General features: G+C 38.3%; 2 protein-coding genes across 8 annotated transcripts in view; one reads left to right on the top strand and one right to left on the bottom strand.

Annotated features, from left to right (window-relative positions):
• rpl27a (ribosomal protein L27a) overlaps positions 1–13,274 on the bottom strand; it is a 462,905-nt gene that overhangs the window by 70,588 nt on the left and 379,043 nt on the right. The gene's annotated exons all lie outside the window — the stretch shown is intronic.
• trim66 (tripartite motif containing 66) overlaps positions 5,043–13,274 on the top strand; it is a 218,907-nt gene continuing 210,675 nt past the window's right edge. For 3 of the 4 annotated variants that reach the window (XM_072272544.1, XM_072272545.1, XM_072272546.1), the window contains exon 1: positions 5,464–5,897. In XM_072272544.1, the coding sequence (XP_072128645.1) occupies positions 5,657–5,897 (241 nt within the window). In that variant the 5' untranslated portion in view covers positions 5,464–5,656. Of the gene's footprint in view, positions 5,131–5,463; positions 5,898–13,274 lie in introns of those variants that run through there. The other variant, XM_072272543.1, reaches the window with a different exon arrangement.

Below are 13,274 nucleotides of genomic sequence, written 5' to 3'. Positions count from 1 at the left end.
TGGGTTGTATTCTGTGGAGTTCAGGAGAATGAGGGGGGATCTCATAGAATCACTCTGAATGTTAAAAGGCATGAATAGGTTAGATATGGCAAAGTTATTTCCCACAGTAGGGGAGTCTAGGACAAGGGGGCATGACTTCAGGATTGAAGAGCGTCTATTTAGAACAGAGATGCGGAGAAATTACTTCAGTCAGAGGGTAACCTGTGGAATTTGTTGCCACGAGCAGCTGTAGAGGCATCAAAGGGTATAGGGAGAAGGCAGGGGAGTGGGGATGATGGGAAGAATTGGATCAGCCCCTGATTGAATGGTGGGGCAGACTTGATGGGCTGAATGGCCTACTTCTGCTCCTATATCTTATGATCTATGTATCTGGTACAGTTGCAGCATAATCTCCCTGCTCTTAAATTCAATCCTCCAGCATCGAAGGGCAAAATTCCATTTGCCCTCTTGATAAGTTGTTGCACCTGCAAACCAGCCTGTTGCAATTCATGCACAAGCACCCCCAAAACCCTCTCTCAATGCATGCTGCAATATTTCATCTCTCTGCATTCTCTCCACATCCTCTGCACAATTTGCTTTTCCACTTGGTCAGTGTTATTAGCCAATTTAGATACGTTACATTTGGTCCATTCTTCCAAACTGTTAATGCATAGTATATCATGAACAGTTGTGCACCTAGCACCAACCCCTGTGACACTCTACTCACTACTGTCTACCTACCAGAAAAACACCCATTTATTCCCAAACCTGGCTGTCCATCATTATCTTGTAGGCAAGTCTTCTATTGTGTCTGTGATCTGAGTCACCAGCAAGACGCTGAAGCTGCTGGTATTCTCCTGGAGACCCTCCTAGTAGAGCCTCCCAAACACAAAGTAATCACATATTTATCAAGGATCAATTTCATTTACCATTGCCATTTACATGTATTAGGAATTTGCTGTGGTGTGTTGGCACTACATAGAACAAATATAGGAACGTTCAACGATTATAAAGAATTGTATAAAAATAAAGACAGAAATACAGATATGGAATAAAATATGCATAAGTACAGAAATACCAGCATGTATTTACAATGCAAACGGCATTATAAACAGTGGTTTAAAAAGCTTACAGTGCAGTACAGTGACTGAGGTAATAGAAAGGGTGGTGGAGGGGTTTAACTAAAACAGTAGAAATTGGTACGATGGCATGGCATGAAGTTTTCTTCTTTATCATTCTTTTTTATTAATTTAAAGAAAGTACATATATACAAACAAGAAGAGGATCATCTCAGATATCTATATCGATAACAATACATATAAAAGCTAAAATAAACATTATCAATGTCATACATAGTATTAATCTAATAGTGTATAATAAAAAATACTCAATTCTCCTCTTACCATTTCATAAAAAGAAAAAAAAGATAAAGAAACTTTTATAATATATATAGAAAAAAACCCACTATTCTCTGTAATAAGAACAAAAAATGATTTAAAAAAAAAGAGGAAAAAAAAAGGAGGACTGGGCAGCCCATGTTGAGAGTAAAGCAAGAAAAAAGAAAAACCTTCTGATCAAATCCAGAGTTTCAAGAGAATAACTGAGAGAGCAATAAATCAAACCATATGAAAATATTGAATAAAAGGTCGCCAGGTTTCTTCAAATTTAAAGGATGTATCAAATGTCCGACTTCTTGTTTTCTCTAAACTTAGACAGGACATAATGGAGGAAAGCCAAAAAAAGTCACAGTAGGTGGTTTTTGTTTTAATAGTTCTATAGTGCTTTCCAGAAGGGAGCTTTTAGAAAAGGCAGTTTGCTGTGGGGGTAGTGTCCACAATGAATTTTCCTAACCTGTACACATACAAGTATTGGAGCGATGGTAGATTGCAGCCGATGACCTTTTCTGCTGTCCTGACAGTTCTCTGTAGTTTACGTACATTGTGAGAGGATGCTGAACCAAACCAGATGGTAACAGCTGATGTGAGGATGCTTTCTGTGATGACAGTGCAGAATTGCACCAGAATGTTGTGGGGAAGATGAAATTTTACCAACTGCCGCAAGAAGTACATCTCTGCCGAGCCTTTCTGTTAATGAAGGAGATATGATTCTGCCACATGAGGTCCTGGGAAATAATATTACCCAGGAACCCAAACTTGAAGACAATTCATCCTATCTAAGCCCTCATGATTTTACATACAGTATCTCCATGAGATCACCCCTCATTCTACTACATTTTAAGCAGTAAACACCCAGTTTGTCTAACCTCTCCCTTTAACTACATTCCTTGAGTTTTGGTAATATTCTCGCAATTTCTGTTTTGCACTCTTTCCAATTTAATCACAACCTTCGTCTAGCAGAGTAATCAAAACTGAACACAATATTCAAAATGTGGCTTCACCAACAACCTGTACGATCACAACATAACCTCCTGACTTCTACACTGAGTGCCCTGACTGATGAAGGTACCATTTCAAAAGCCTTCGTCACTGCTCTACCTACCTGTGACTCTATCTGTAAGGAAGAGATAGCATGATATCTGGATAAAACAGCTTCCATCAGGCAGAAACCACAAAGATTCAGAAAGGGCAGGTCCTATTTAACAAACTTACTGGAGTTGTTTTTAGAATATAACAAGTGCATTGGGTACAGGGAAACAGATGGATTTTGTATACTTGGATTTCCTTAAGGTGTTCGAAAAGGTGCTGTAAAGAAGTGTAGGGATTATTCCTGAATCTTAATTCAGGAATTGAGATTAAGCTACAAAAAGATCAGGAATTAAAATTAATCCAAACTTTTTATCATTGGAAGTGGTTGAGGCAGAATGTTATGAACTTGGTGTATGGATGACAAGAGTTTAGAGAGAAATAATCCAAATGCTGGGAAATGAGATAAATTTGTTAGGCATGTACAAGTATAGTCCAAGAGGCCAATTTCTAAAGGGTACAACTCTATGATCCTATTTCAAGGAGATCTGAAATTGTTAGCTTTAGACCCTCACAGAATTTTGGAAGGGAGGTTACCAAATCTGAGAGAACCATTAAAGAAAATCTGAAAAAGTTTCCAGTCTGCATATGAGATTGCACAGCTTTAATAGACCTTTTCATTGTCCAACAAGGCTGAGGATTGAGGACCATAAATCAAATCATATGCATTACCCCTGACTTTATTTATCTTTAATCTAAATAGCTGGTGGCAGAAAATGAATACAAATCTGGGAAATTTTACATCATTCTCGATTGCACTGGTGGATGAAGCTATAATAACAAATTGTTTCCTTTTTCAGTAGGGATGAGAGAGGCAATTTGCAAAAGTTTCAGGAGATGTCATGTCTATTTAAAAATATTTAAATGTAATTATTTTCTATAAAATGTATACTGTACACCAGATAATGATAAAGCAATTATTAATAAATCTATTTATGAATTTTCAGGCCATAAATTTGAATACATTTATAGAAATTACTCAGAGTAAAGCATTTGAATGGAAGTGAATAAAGATGCCGAACAGTTCAAAAATTCACTGTTATATTAATTCCAAAATTCAGGTGCCGTTTCCAATCTTTGCTGTCTACATCTACCCAAAATTAAATACCAAGATGGCAAAAGTTACAAGTTAGCTACAGCAAAGGAAAAGGTCATTCAAACCAACACTTTTTTTTCTATAACATAGTCTATATTCCTCATATATGTATGTGACATATGCTACTGTCTTTGTTAGTAAATCATATGTTCTAAGCACTGTTTGGGTAAATTTCCTTATTGCCACTTGTATTGGTGACTATGTTATATTCTGGTTCTCATTTCTGATCTTGTCCGCAAGTGGAAAGTTTAATTCACTTTATAAACAATTTGAAAATCAGATCAATTTTAGTCTTCTGATAAAAATATTTACTGATTGCACCAAAGAAGCATGAAAAGCTCCATAAGACATCGGAGCAGAATTAGGCCATTCAGCCCATCAAGTGTGCTCTGATTCTGGATTCCACTCAACCCCATACACCTGCCTTCTCACCGTATCTTTCGATGCCCTGACTGACCAGGAAACCATCAACTTTTGCCCTAAATATACCCACAGACTTGGCTTCCACTGCAGTCGGTGGCAGAACATTCCACAGATCCACCACTCTCTGGCTAAAAAAAAATCCTCCTTACCACTGTTCACAGAGGTTGCCCCTCAGTTTTCAGGCTGTGCCCTGTGGTTCTAGATACCCCCAGCACAGGAAACATCCACCTTATCTAGTCCTTTTCAACATCTGGTAGGTTTCAATGGGATGATTCCATTTGCCACAGGAGGCGAATTTGGTAACTTTGACTTTGACTCCTAGTACATCTTCAAGGTAACAGAAATGGGAAGTACTCCAAAGCCTAGCTTCTGTTTATATACTATATATATTGTATATAGTGAATAAGCGCCTCACAATGCAATTATTTATAACTAATTGACTTTGTAAAGAGTCTTTTCTGGACAAGTAATATTTTAGTAATCAAATATTGAATTGTGCTGTAATGTAGTGCATAAGTTGTAAGTACATCAGAAATGGTATTGTTATTAAAGAACAATTCTATTGTACCGTCATTACAATGGAATACTCGTGTTACATTTTTTGATCAATTCATCTTGTGTTGAAAGAATAAGTTGAATTAATTAGTCCTCAAGCAGTGAGTGGATGAAGAATGCTTGTTATTTGAATCATCTATATTCTAGCACATTTGAACAAATCTCAATCCGTCCGAACATTTTGTAAACTTGAACTGAATGTCTAAAAGAATACTTGTTCACCACGATACTATCTAGATATCAAGAGAGTGAAAAGATTAGGGATGCGCAGATTAAAAGCCATTGCTTTAGACCAGCTATATTTATTCATTCGTAGTACGTGATCATTGCTGTCAAAACAAGCGTTTATTGGCCATCCATAATTGTTCTTGACAAGGTGACATGGAACTGCCTTCTTGAATCTCTGCAATGTGTTTGGTTGTGGTTTGGCCAGCTCGGTTGCTTGTATGACTATTCCAGAGGGCAGCGTCCTTCTCTCCATGGTTCTGGTCTCTACCAGCCCCTCCTCTGCATAAAATAATCCGGACTGCGTCCATGCTACCCACAGGAGAAAACCCGAAAACTCTCAAGCAAATTAACCAACCGCAGTAAACGGTAGGCTGCAGAAAATATTCTTTTATTTTCCAGTCTTCATAATGCAGAAAATAATTTTTCGTTCAACAAACTGCAACTGTCTTTTAATAGAAACGCTTATTTTCTTTTTTTTATTTGCGGCGTTCTGTTCGTTAATCATGTCACATCAAATGTTACATCAGACTTTTAAAGCCCGTTCCTTTATTGTGAGTGATTTAATTGGTATTTACGGAGTCGCAGTTGATCTGCCTATGACGTGTACGTCATTGCATTTCGACCAGTCCCATTAGCTGACATGACGTTTACAGGACTATTTTTTCACTGAGATCCTGAATATCTGGTAATAGATTGAGCTTTGAGCAGCCCGAGACCACGTACTTCGCGTTGCTCACGGGCTGACTTGTTTTCCTTTTCTCGCGGGGAATGATGTCATTTAGAAGAGTAACTCTTTGCATCACCACCATCCAGGGATCCTGCAACTGAGAGCGGCACTGTGCGCAGGGAGTGGTGAAAGAGGTCAAGCGTTGGCTTTGGAAGAAGGTGAAATATGGACCAAAGTGCTACCGACAACATTGCCAACAGCCGAGCCGAAAATGAATGCAAAAGTAACTCTGCGGAGGACGAACTTAATCTGTTCAGGACCTGTTTGGTTTGTAAAAAGGATCTTACAAATCGCGAGCCAAGATTGCTGCCTTGTCTTCATTCCTTCTGCAAAGATTGTGTGCCGGCTGGGAGCCGCAGCCTCAGTCCTACAACTGCAGCTTTCCCGGAGGACTGTAATGGGGAAGGTAATGGGTTAAAGACATTGCTATTAACTCTAACATTTCCTCCGAGACGTACACACAGCGTTTGCCCACACCTGCCCGCTCGGCCCCGAAGACTTGAACGTCTCCGTTTCCATTTTGCAAACAATTCAGCACAACACACCTGCACTTAAAGAGACAGGGTTGACTTTTCCTTCTAGGCTTACAGTAGGCACTCTGTTAAGTGACAGTCGGATTTATTTGTAGACAAAATGCAGTAATTCCGTAGCGGTGCACCTAATAATTTTGCTGATCCTGTATTATATTTGTCGCCACGGAGATCACACTTGCTGAGTATATATCCTTTGGAGAAAGGACAAATCCCCTAATTTCTGTAACGGTATAGTCAGTTTTAGGTAGCGATTATTTTTTTCTCTATGATTCTATGTCCCTGAAATGAGATTTGGAATAGATGGCTAGAACCTCACTTTTAAAAAAAAAAAATCATCTCTAGGACAATCTAAAGACACGAAATATATCGGAAATTCTCTTTCACTCCCCTCCCCAATATTTGTTCGTGACTTTTTAAGTTGATGCTTGATCTGCGAATAGTCCTTCAACATTTCTAGAAAAGTTCGGTGTTTGTATCCAACTTAATTGGAATCTACAGTTTGTTTTGTGCTGCAACTCCTTATTTTAATAAAATGAATTCCTGCATTCCAAAACAGGTGAGTTTGCAGTAAAAGGTTGGCGGAAGGGGTCGTCATTGTTAATATGTCATGTAATGAAATGAATGCCTTTTACCAAGGTAGGTTAACTGAGTGAGCAAAGATCGAGTAATAAACGGAGAATAATATAGGGAAATGGAACTTGTCCATTTGGCAGGAAAAATAAAGAAGCTTGTTGTCTAATGGCAAGAGATTCCAGAGCTGTGAGATGTAGGGGCACTTGTAGATGTTGTGCATGATACTCAAAAAGTTTGAATGCAGATATGGCAAATCATGAGGAAAACTAACCAGGTTATTATATGGAGCTATAATTGAACTGCGCCTCCATTATTTAAGGGTGGATGCCAATATGTTGAAAGGATTTCAGGATGGGTGCATTAAACTAATACACGGAATTCTGGGTTGCCTAGGGCAGACTTAGACAGGCTAGGCCTGCATCTGTGCATTAGATGAGTGAGTTAGATCACTGAAACACATGTTTAAAATCAAAATCCAAAGGGATCTTGACAAGGTGAATATGGAGAAAATGTTTTTTAAAAATGTGTGAACAATCTAGGGCAAAGTATTGCTGTTTTAAAAAAAAATAAGGTGGTTACTCATTTGAAATGGAGATCAGATGATTTGTATTCCTTTGAGCATCATGAATATTTGGAGCTTATTTCCTCAAAGTACTGTCTTGGAATATTTTTAAGACAGGTGGAAAGATACTTAAGCAAGTTGGTGGGGGTGGGTGGGTATAAAACAGGAGTGTGGAATTGTCGTTAACATCTGATGAGCCCCAATCATGTTAAATGATGGATCAGACCTGTGGGGTCAAATAGCCAACACGTTCTCCTACATCATATCTGTATATTTAGAATTATAATTGATATTTTGTATGAACTTACAAGTTTCACATAATAGATTTATCTGGATGTATTAAAATGTTTTGTTTAAGTCACTGCTAAGTGTTGGCTGTTTGCATGAATCTTCCTAATAAACAGCATGGCAGATACTGAATGATTTTATTTTTTGAATGGGATACTTGAGGAACTGAACCATCTCCAACCCGAGAGTTGTAGATGCTGGATCATTATGAACATTCAAGGCTGAAATATCTTCAGCAATTTTCCCTCTCTGCGCTGACCAACCATTGCTCTGAGCAGGAAGTTTTCAAATGGCCTGTAAACTGCATGGCACTTTAAATGTTTTTTGTAATATGCATACTATGAATATTTAGAATGAAGATTGAAAAATCATGTATTTGAGTCAATTTATTGAAGGGTAAAATGAGCTACAGGACAACAAAGAAAATCTTTAGTTTTGTAAACATTTTTCTACCCTCTTTAATGTCCAGCTGCTTGGCAACAAAGGTTATGTGCAGGGGAACATTTCAGTTACCTCGTGGCCGTGTATCCGTTCTTCAGACTATGAGATTTGAGGACTATGGTGATTAGTTAAGAAGATAGATCTGATATCAAAGATCAAACAATGATACTGAATTGCAGTGCAGGCTGTGATGTTTCTATTTCTTAAGTGTATAGTAGATAGCATGAGGTTTCTTTGAAGCTTCCTTTAAAAGTAAAAATGTGATTTATGAAAACAGGAGCCTAGTTGTTTACTTGCAATCTTGGGATTGACCAATGGAAAATTGCCAGCTCTGATGTTTTGCATAGCTTTTCAGAAGGTTTTTAAAACAAAAAGCCTTAATGTATTGCCTTCACATTTGGAGTTGATTAAAGTTTCTTCTTTCAAGTGATTTGGATATTAATTTAGTGCTAACTTGGGTGTGTAATTTTAATTTGTAATAAAGGACTTGTATGTATAATTTTGTGCTGAGGTTAAATGTTTATGAAGAGGTAAGTTTAAGCTATTAGGCTTGAACTTTCAGATATGAAAAGGAAAGCAACCTATGAAATGAGATTCTATGAAGTTTTTTTAAAAAGACCAGGATACTTATTATAACATAACAGAAATGCAATTGAAAACTTGTATCTAATCATCAGTCACCTGTCTAACTCCATGACGGCAGTTCAATTTTAATGAACGTTGTTGGGGTTGTGTCCTCCAATACACCACATTTTTCAGATTAATATTATTTTTCGTTATAAATCATTCGGACACTTCATTTAGGATATAGTTACAATTAGATTTGGTCACTGCACAGATTTAATTTGTGAAGTTGTATAAATTGTCACAGAGCCCAAAGGTTAGTTACGTGAATCTCTTTGCCAATACTGGATTTTTGTTGTGTTATTTTTTATAGATACTTGAATTTAAACAAGAATGATTTTTGTCAATTTCTTTGGGCTTCTTAAGTGGAAATTAAACAGTCTTTGTCCTAATAATGAAAGTTCTAATACATTCTGTACTTAAGGTGTCTTACAATATTGCTCAGGGTCTTTGTGAATCTGCAATTTTTATATCTATTCCTGAACTTGTAACCATCTCTTCAATGAAAGCATTGCATTTAATATTATCAGTGTTAGTCACTTGAGTTCTGGTTGTGGGCATTATCGCAGTTACTAATAATTGCTGCAATCATGTGTGTTGTGTAATAACCCAGATCTTATAAGGGAGCTTAATGTAAAGGAACCCTAAGGAGACAGTGATCATAATGATGGAATTCATATTGCAATTTGAGAGGGAGAAGCACAAGTCAGATGTATTAGTATCGCAGTAGATTAAAAGGAATTTCAGAGGCATGAGAGAGGAGCTTGCCCAGGTGGATTGGAGGAAGATACTGGCAGGGATGACAGCAGAGCAGAGATGGCTGAAATTTCTGGGAATAGTTCACAAGGCACAGGATAGATATGTCCACAGAGGAAGAAGCTCTCAAATGACAGGGGTAGGCAACCATAACTGACAAAGGAAGTTAAGGACTGCACAAAAGCCAAGGAATGGGCATATAAGGTAGCAAAAGTGAGTGGAAAATTGGTTGATTAGAAAGCTTTTAAAATCCAACAAAAGACAACTAAAAAAGCTATAAGAAGGAAAAAGAGGAAATATGAGGGCAAACTAGCCAGTAATATAAAGCAGGATACTAAAAGTTTTATCAGTTATATAAAGAATAAAAGGGAGGTGAGATTTGATATTGGACCACTGGGAAATGATGCTGGTAAGGTAGTAATGGGGGACAAAGAAATGGCAGATGAACTTAATGGGTACTTTGCATCTGTCTTCACTATGAAAGGCACCAGCAGTGTGCCAGAGGTCGGTGAGTGTCAGGGAGTGGGAGTGAGTGCCATTGCTATTACAGAGGCACTCAGGCAAACTCAAAGGTTTTAAGGTGGATAAGTCACCTGGGCCAGGTGGACTACATCCCTGAGTCCTGAGAGAGGTTGCTGAAGAGATGATGGATGCATTGGTCTTGATTGTTCAAGAATCACTTGATTCTGGCATGGACCCGGACTGGAAGGTTGTAAATGTCACTCTGCACTTAAGAAGGGAGGAAGGCAAAAGAAAGGAAATTATAGGCCTGCTAGCCTAACCTTAGTGGTTGTGTTAAGTGTTTTGGAGTCTATTATTAAGTAGCTAACCATCTGGACACAAGCTGGGGTCTGATCAGCCCCGACTGGGTCACCTGGAGGGGGTTGTATGACGTTGAAAGACCCGAAACACCCAATGATTCCAGGAACAACACTGAAGATGTGTTCAGAAGCATCAATAGATCTATGTACACAGCAAGGATGAGGTTTTGAGGTACTTGGAGACTAATGATAAAATAAGTCAATGTCAGCATGGTTTCTCTCAAGGGAAATCTTGCTTGACAAATCTGTTAGAATCCTTTGAGGAAATAACAAGCAGGGTGGACAAAGGAGAGGCAGTGGATGTCATTTACTTGAATTCTCAGAAGGCATTTGATAAGGTGCCACACATGAGGTTGCTTAACAAGATAAAATCCTGTAGTGTTACAGGAAAGATACTGGCATAATAGCGGAATGGCTGATAGGCAGGAGGCAGCGAGTGGGAATAAAGAGGGCCTTTTCTGGTTGGCTTCTGGTGGCTAGTGGTGTTCTTTAGCTGGAACTGCTACTTTTCACATTTTGTCAGTGATTTGGATAATGGAATTGATGGCTTTATGGCAAAGTTTGTGGATGATATGAAGATAGATGGAGGGGTAGGTAATGCTGAGGAAGTGATGCGATTGCAGGAGGACTTGGACAAATTGGAAGAATGGGCAAAAAGTGCAAGATGGAATACAGTGTTGGGAAATGTATGATAATACATTTTGGTAAAAGGAACAATAGTGTGGACTATTATCTAAATGGGGAGAAGGTTCAGACATCAAAGGTGCAGAGGGACTTGGGAGTCCTCGTGCAAGACTTCCAGAAGGTTAATTTATAGGTTGAGTGTATGGTAAAGAAGGCAAATGCAATGTTGGCATTTATTTCCAGGGGAATAGAATATAAAAGCAAGGAGATAATGCTGAGGCTTTGTAAGACAAGTCAGGCTATGCTTGGAGTATTGTCAGTAGTTTTGGCCCCCATAACTCAGAAAGGATGTGTTGTCATTGAAGAGAGTCCAGAGGATGTTCGAGGATGATTCTGGGTATGAAGGGGTTAACATATGAGGAGCGTTTTGCAGCTTTGGGCCTGTACTCACAGGAATTTAGAAGAATGCTTGGGGATATCATTGAAACCTACCGAATGTTGAAAGGACTAGGTAGGGTGGATGTGGAGAGGATGTTTCCTATTGTGGAGGTATCCAGAACTAGAGGGCACAGCTTCAAAATCAAGGAGCAAACCTTTTGGAACAGGTGAGGGGATTATTTTTTTAGCCAGAAAGTGGTGAATCAGTGGAATGATCTGCTGATGACTGCAGTTGAGGCCAAGTGTCTGGGTATATTTAAGGTGGAAATTGATCATCTTCTGATCGGTCAAGTCATCAGAGGATATGGTGAGAAGGCAGGCGTATGGTGTTGAGTGGGATCCAGGATCAGCCATGATGGGATGGCGGAGTAGGCTCACTGGGCTGAATGGCCTAATTCTGCTCCTATGTCTTACGGTCTTATGTTTGATCAACTTTGGTAGTACTTTACAAAATAGCTAGATGCATTGAACCATATTTTGCTGTCAACATAATTATCTTAATGAAGTAGCTTTAATTTTGTAACATTGTGAAGGCATCTGTGGATAGTTAAATCTAAAACTTGCCATTCTAGATATCCCACTCCTCTGCTGTGATTGCAAAATCCCAGTCAGTTTCTTGTGGAGTTGTTCTACACCCATGCTAAAGTGAAGTAAACTGCACCAGAGGTACTTGCATCTTGTTCAATTCATTTCTTTGAATAATCTAATAAATGCTAATTGTCAACAATCTTTATCACTAAAATTGCATAATGTGGAGTGTTGTTAATTCTCAAGAGGCTTAATATTTTTTAACATTTTTGCCTTTTCCTACACCCTCATCCTTTATCAGACGCAAAGGAGAGTGTTGCTGCAAGTGCCGCTGTCGTGACTCTCCTTCCCAATATGTCCTCTTCTCATTGTATGGCTGATTTCACCACCTCATTCTTTTGCCTTGACCCCATTGCTGGCGGAATGAATGAATGTTTGGGATGTTGAGCAGGCTGTTTCGGATGGGATGAGCTTTAAGTCACTGGACCTGTACCCATCAAGCAAGTTGGAAGTATGCCATTGCATTTATGATTGTGCCTTTCAGATGATAAATAGGTTGTCTTCTTGGTGTTGGTCATTGTATGGTGTGAATATTAGTTGCCACTTACCAGCTTAGACCTGAATATTATATAATACAGGTCATGTTGTATGGTGGTGTCAGCTAGTTTTTATATAAAGAGTTGTGATTAGAATTAAAGCAGTCATAAGTAATTATTCCCTTTTTGACTTGTTGATAGAAGCTTATTAATGAAACGGCTATAGATTATTCTGACCAGGATGCTGTTCTGAGGAACTCTGTTTTATATGAAAATATAAAATAAAGATAAATTTCATTTGCTGAGTAGTTGATTAAAGTCTGCAAAAGTGAAAACAATGTTCTAATAGAGACCAGTGATTTCAGTACACATTTATATTCTCATCTCATTTTTTCCTTGACTTACTGACATCTGATTAAACCACATTGTGAGACTGATTTGGTCATTGAAAGTGCCAAATAGTTTGAATGGCAGTAAGTAGCTTCTGGAGGCATCCAAAAACTAGGACAAAACAAGGATGTTTATTGAATATTTTTGAAAAATATACAATTTAAATTCTAGGTAGAAAATAAACTTCCTGAAACTGCTCATTCTATTTAAATGCATTGAGCCTTCTCCTTGTTCCAATATATTGAGCCAGTGTGACAAAATAAACAAGAAATTACTTTATAAGAATTGATTGTATATATTTCTGCTTATTATGATTATATCTTCAAAAGCAATTTCTGTTTACTGAATGAAAATTGGTTTCCAAACTTTAGAAGGGTACTATCAGCAGTGTGGTGCAAATTAAGTGACGAAAATGCAGTTATTTTGCAGCTTAATTGGTAACCAAATTTCTTGCAAATAGGAGTCAAAAATATCTGATATTTCCGAGAAGACGCTAGCGGGGTGGGGGAGGGGGATTGAATGCTAAAAGCACGAGATACGTGGCTGGAATGGCAGATTATTTGAAAGGATTAAGTACCTTGTTGAAACCTGAAGGCTGTAAGGTGCCAAGTCTGGAAGTGCACTGCTGCTTCTTGAACTTCAGTGGAACACTGCAGAAAACTGCGGTCA

This window comes from Mobula birostris, chromosome 11 (assembly GCF_030028105.1).
Source record: "Mobula birostris isolate sMobBir1 chromosome 11, sMobBir1.hap1, whole genome shotgun sequence".
In the NCBI taxonomy this organism is placed as follows: Eukaryota; Metazoa; Chordata; class Chondrichthyes; order Myliobatiformes; family Myliobatidae; genus Mobula; species Mobula birostris.
Note: the sequence above shows the minus strand (reverse complement) of the source record. Positions and strands in the feature narration are given on the sequence as shown.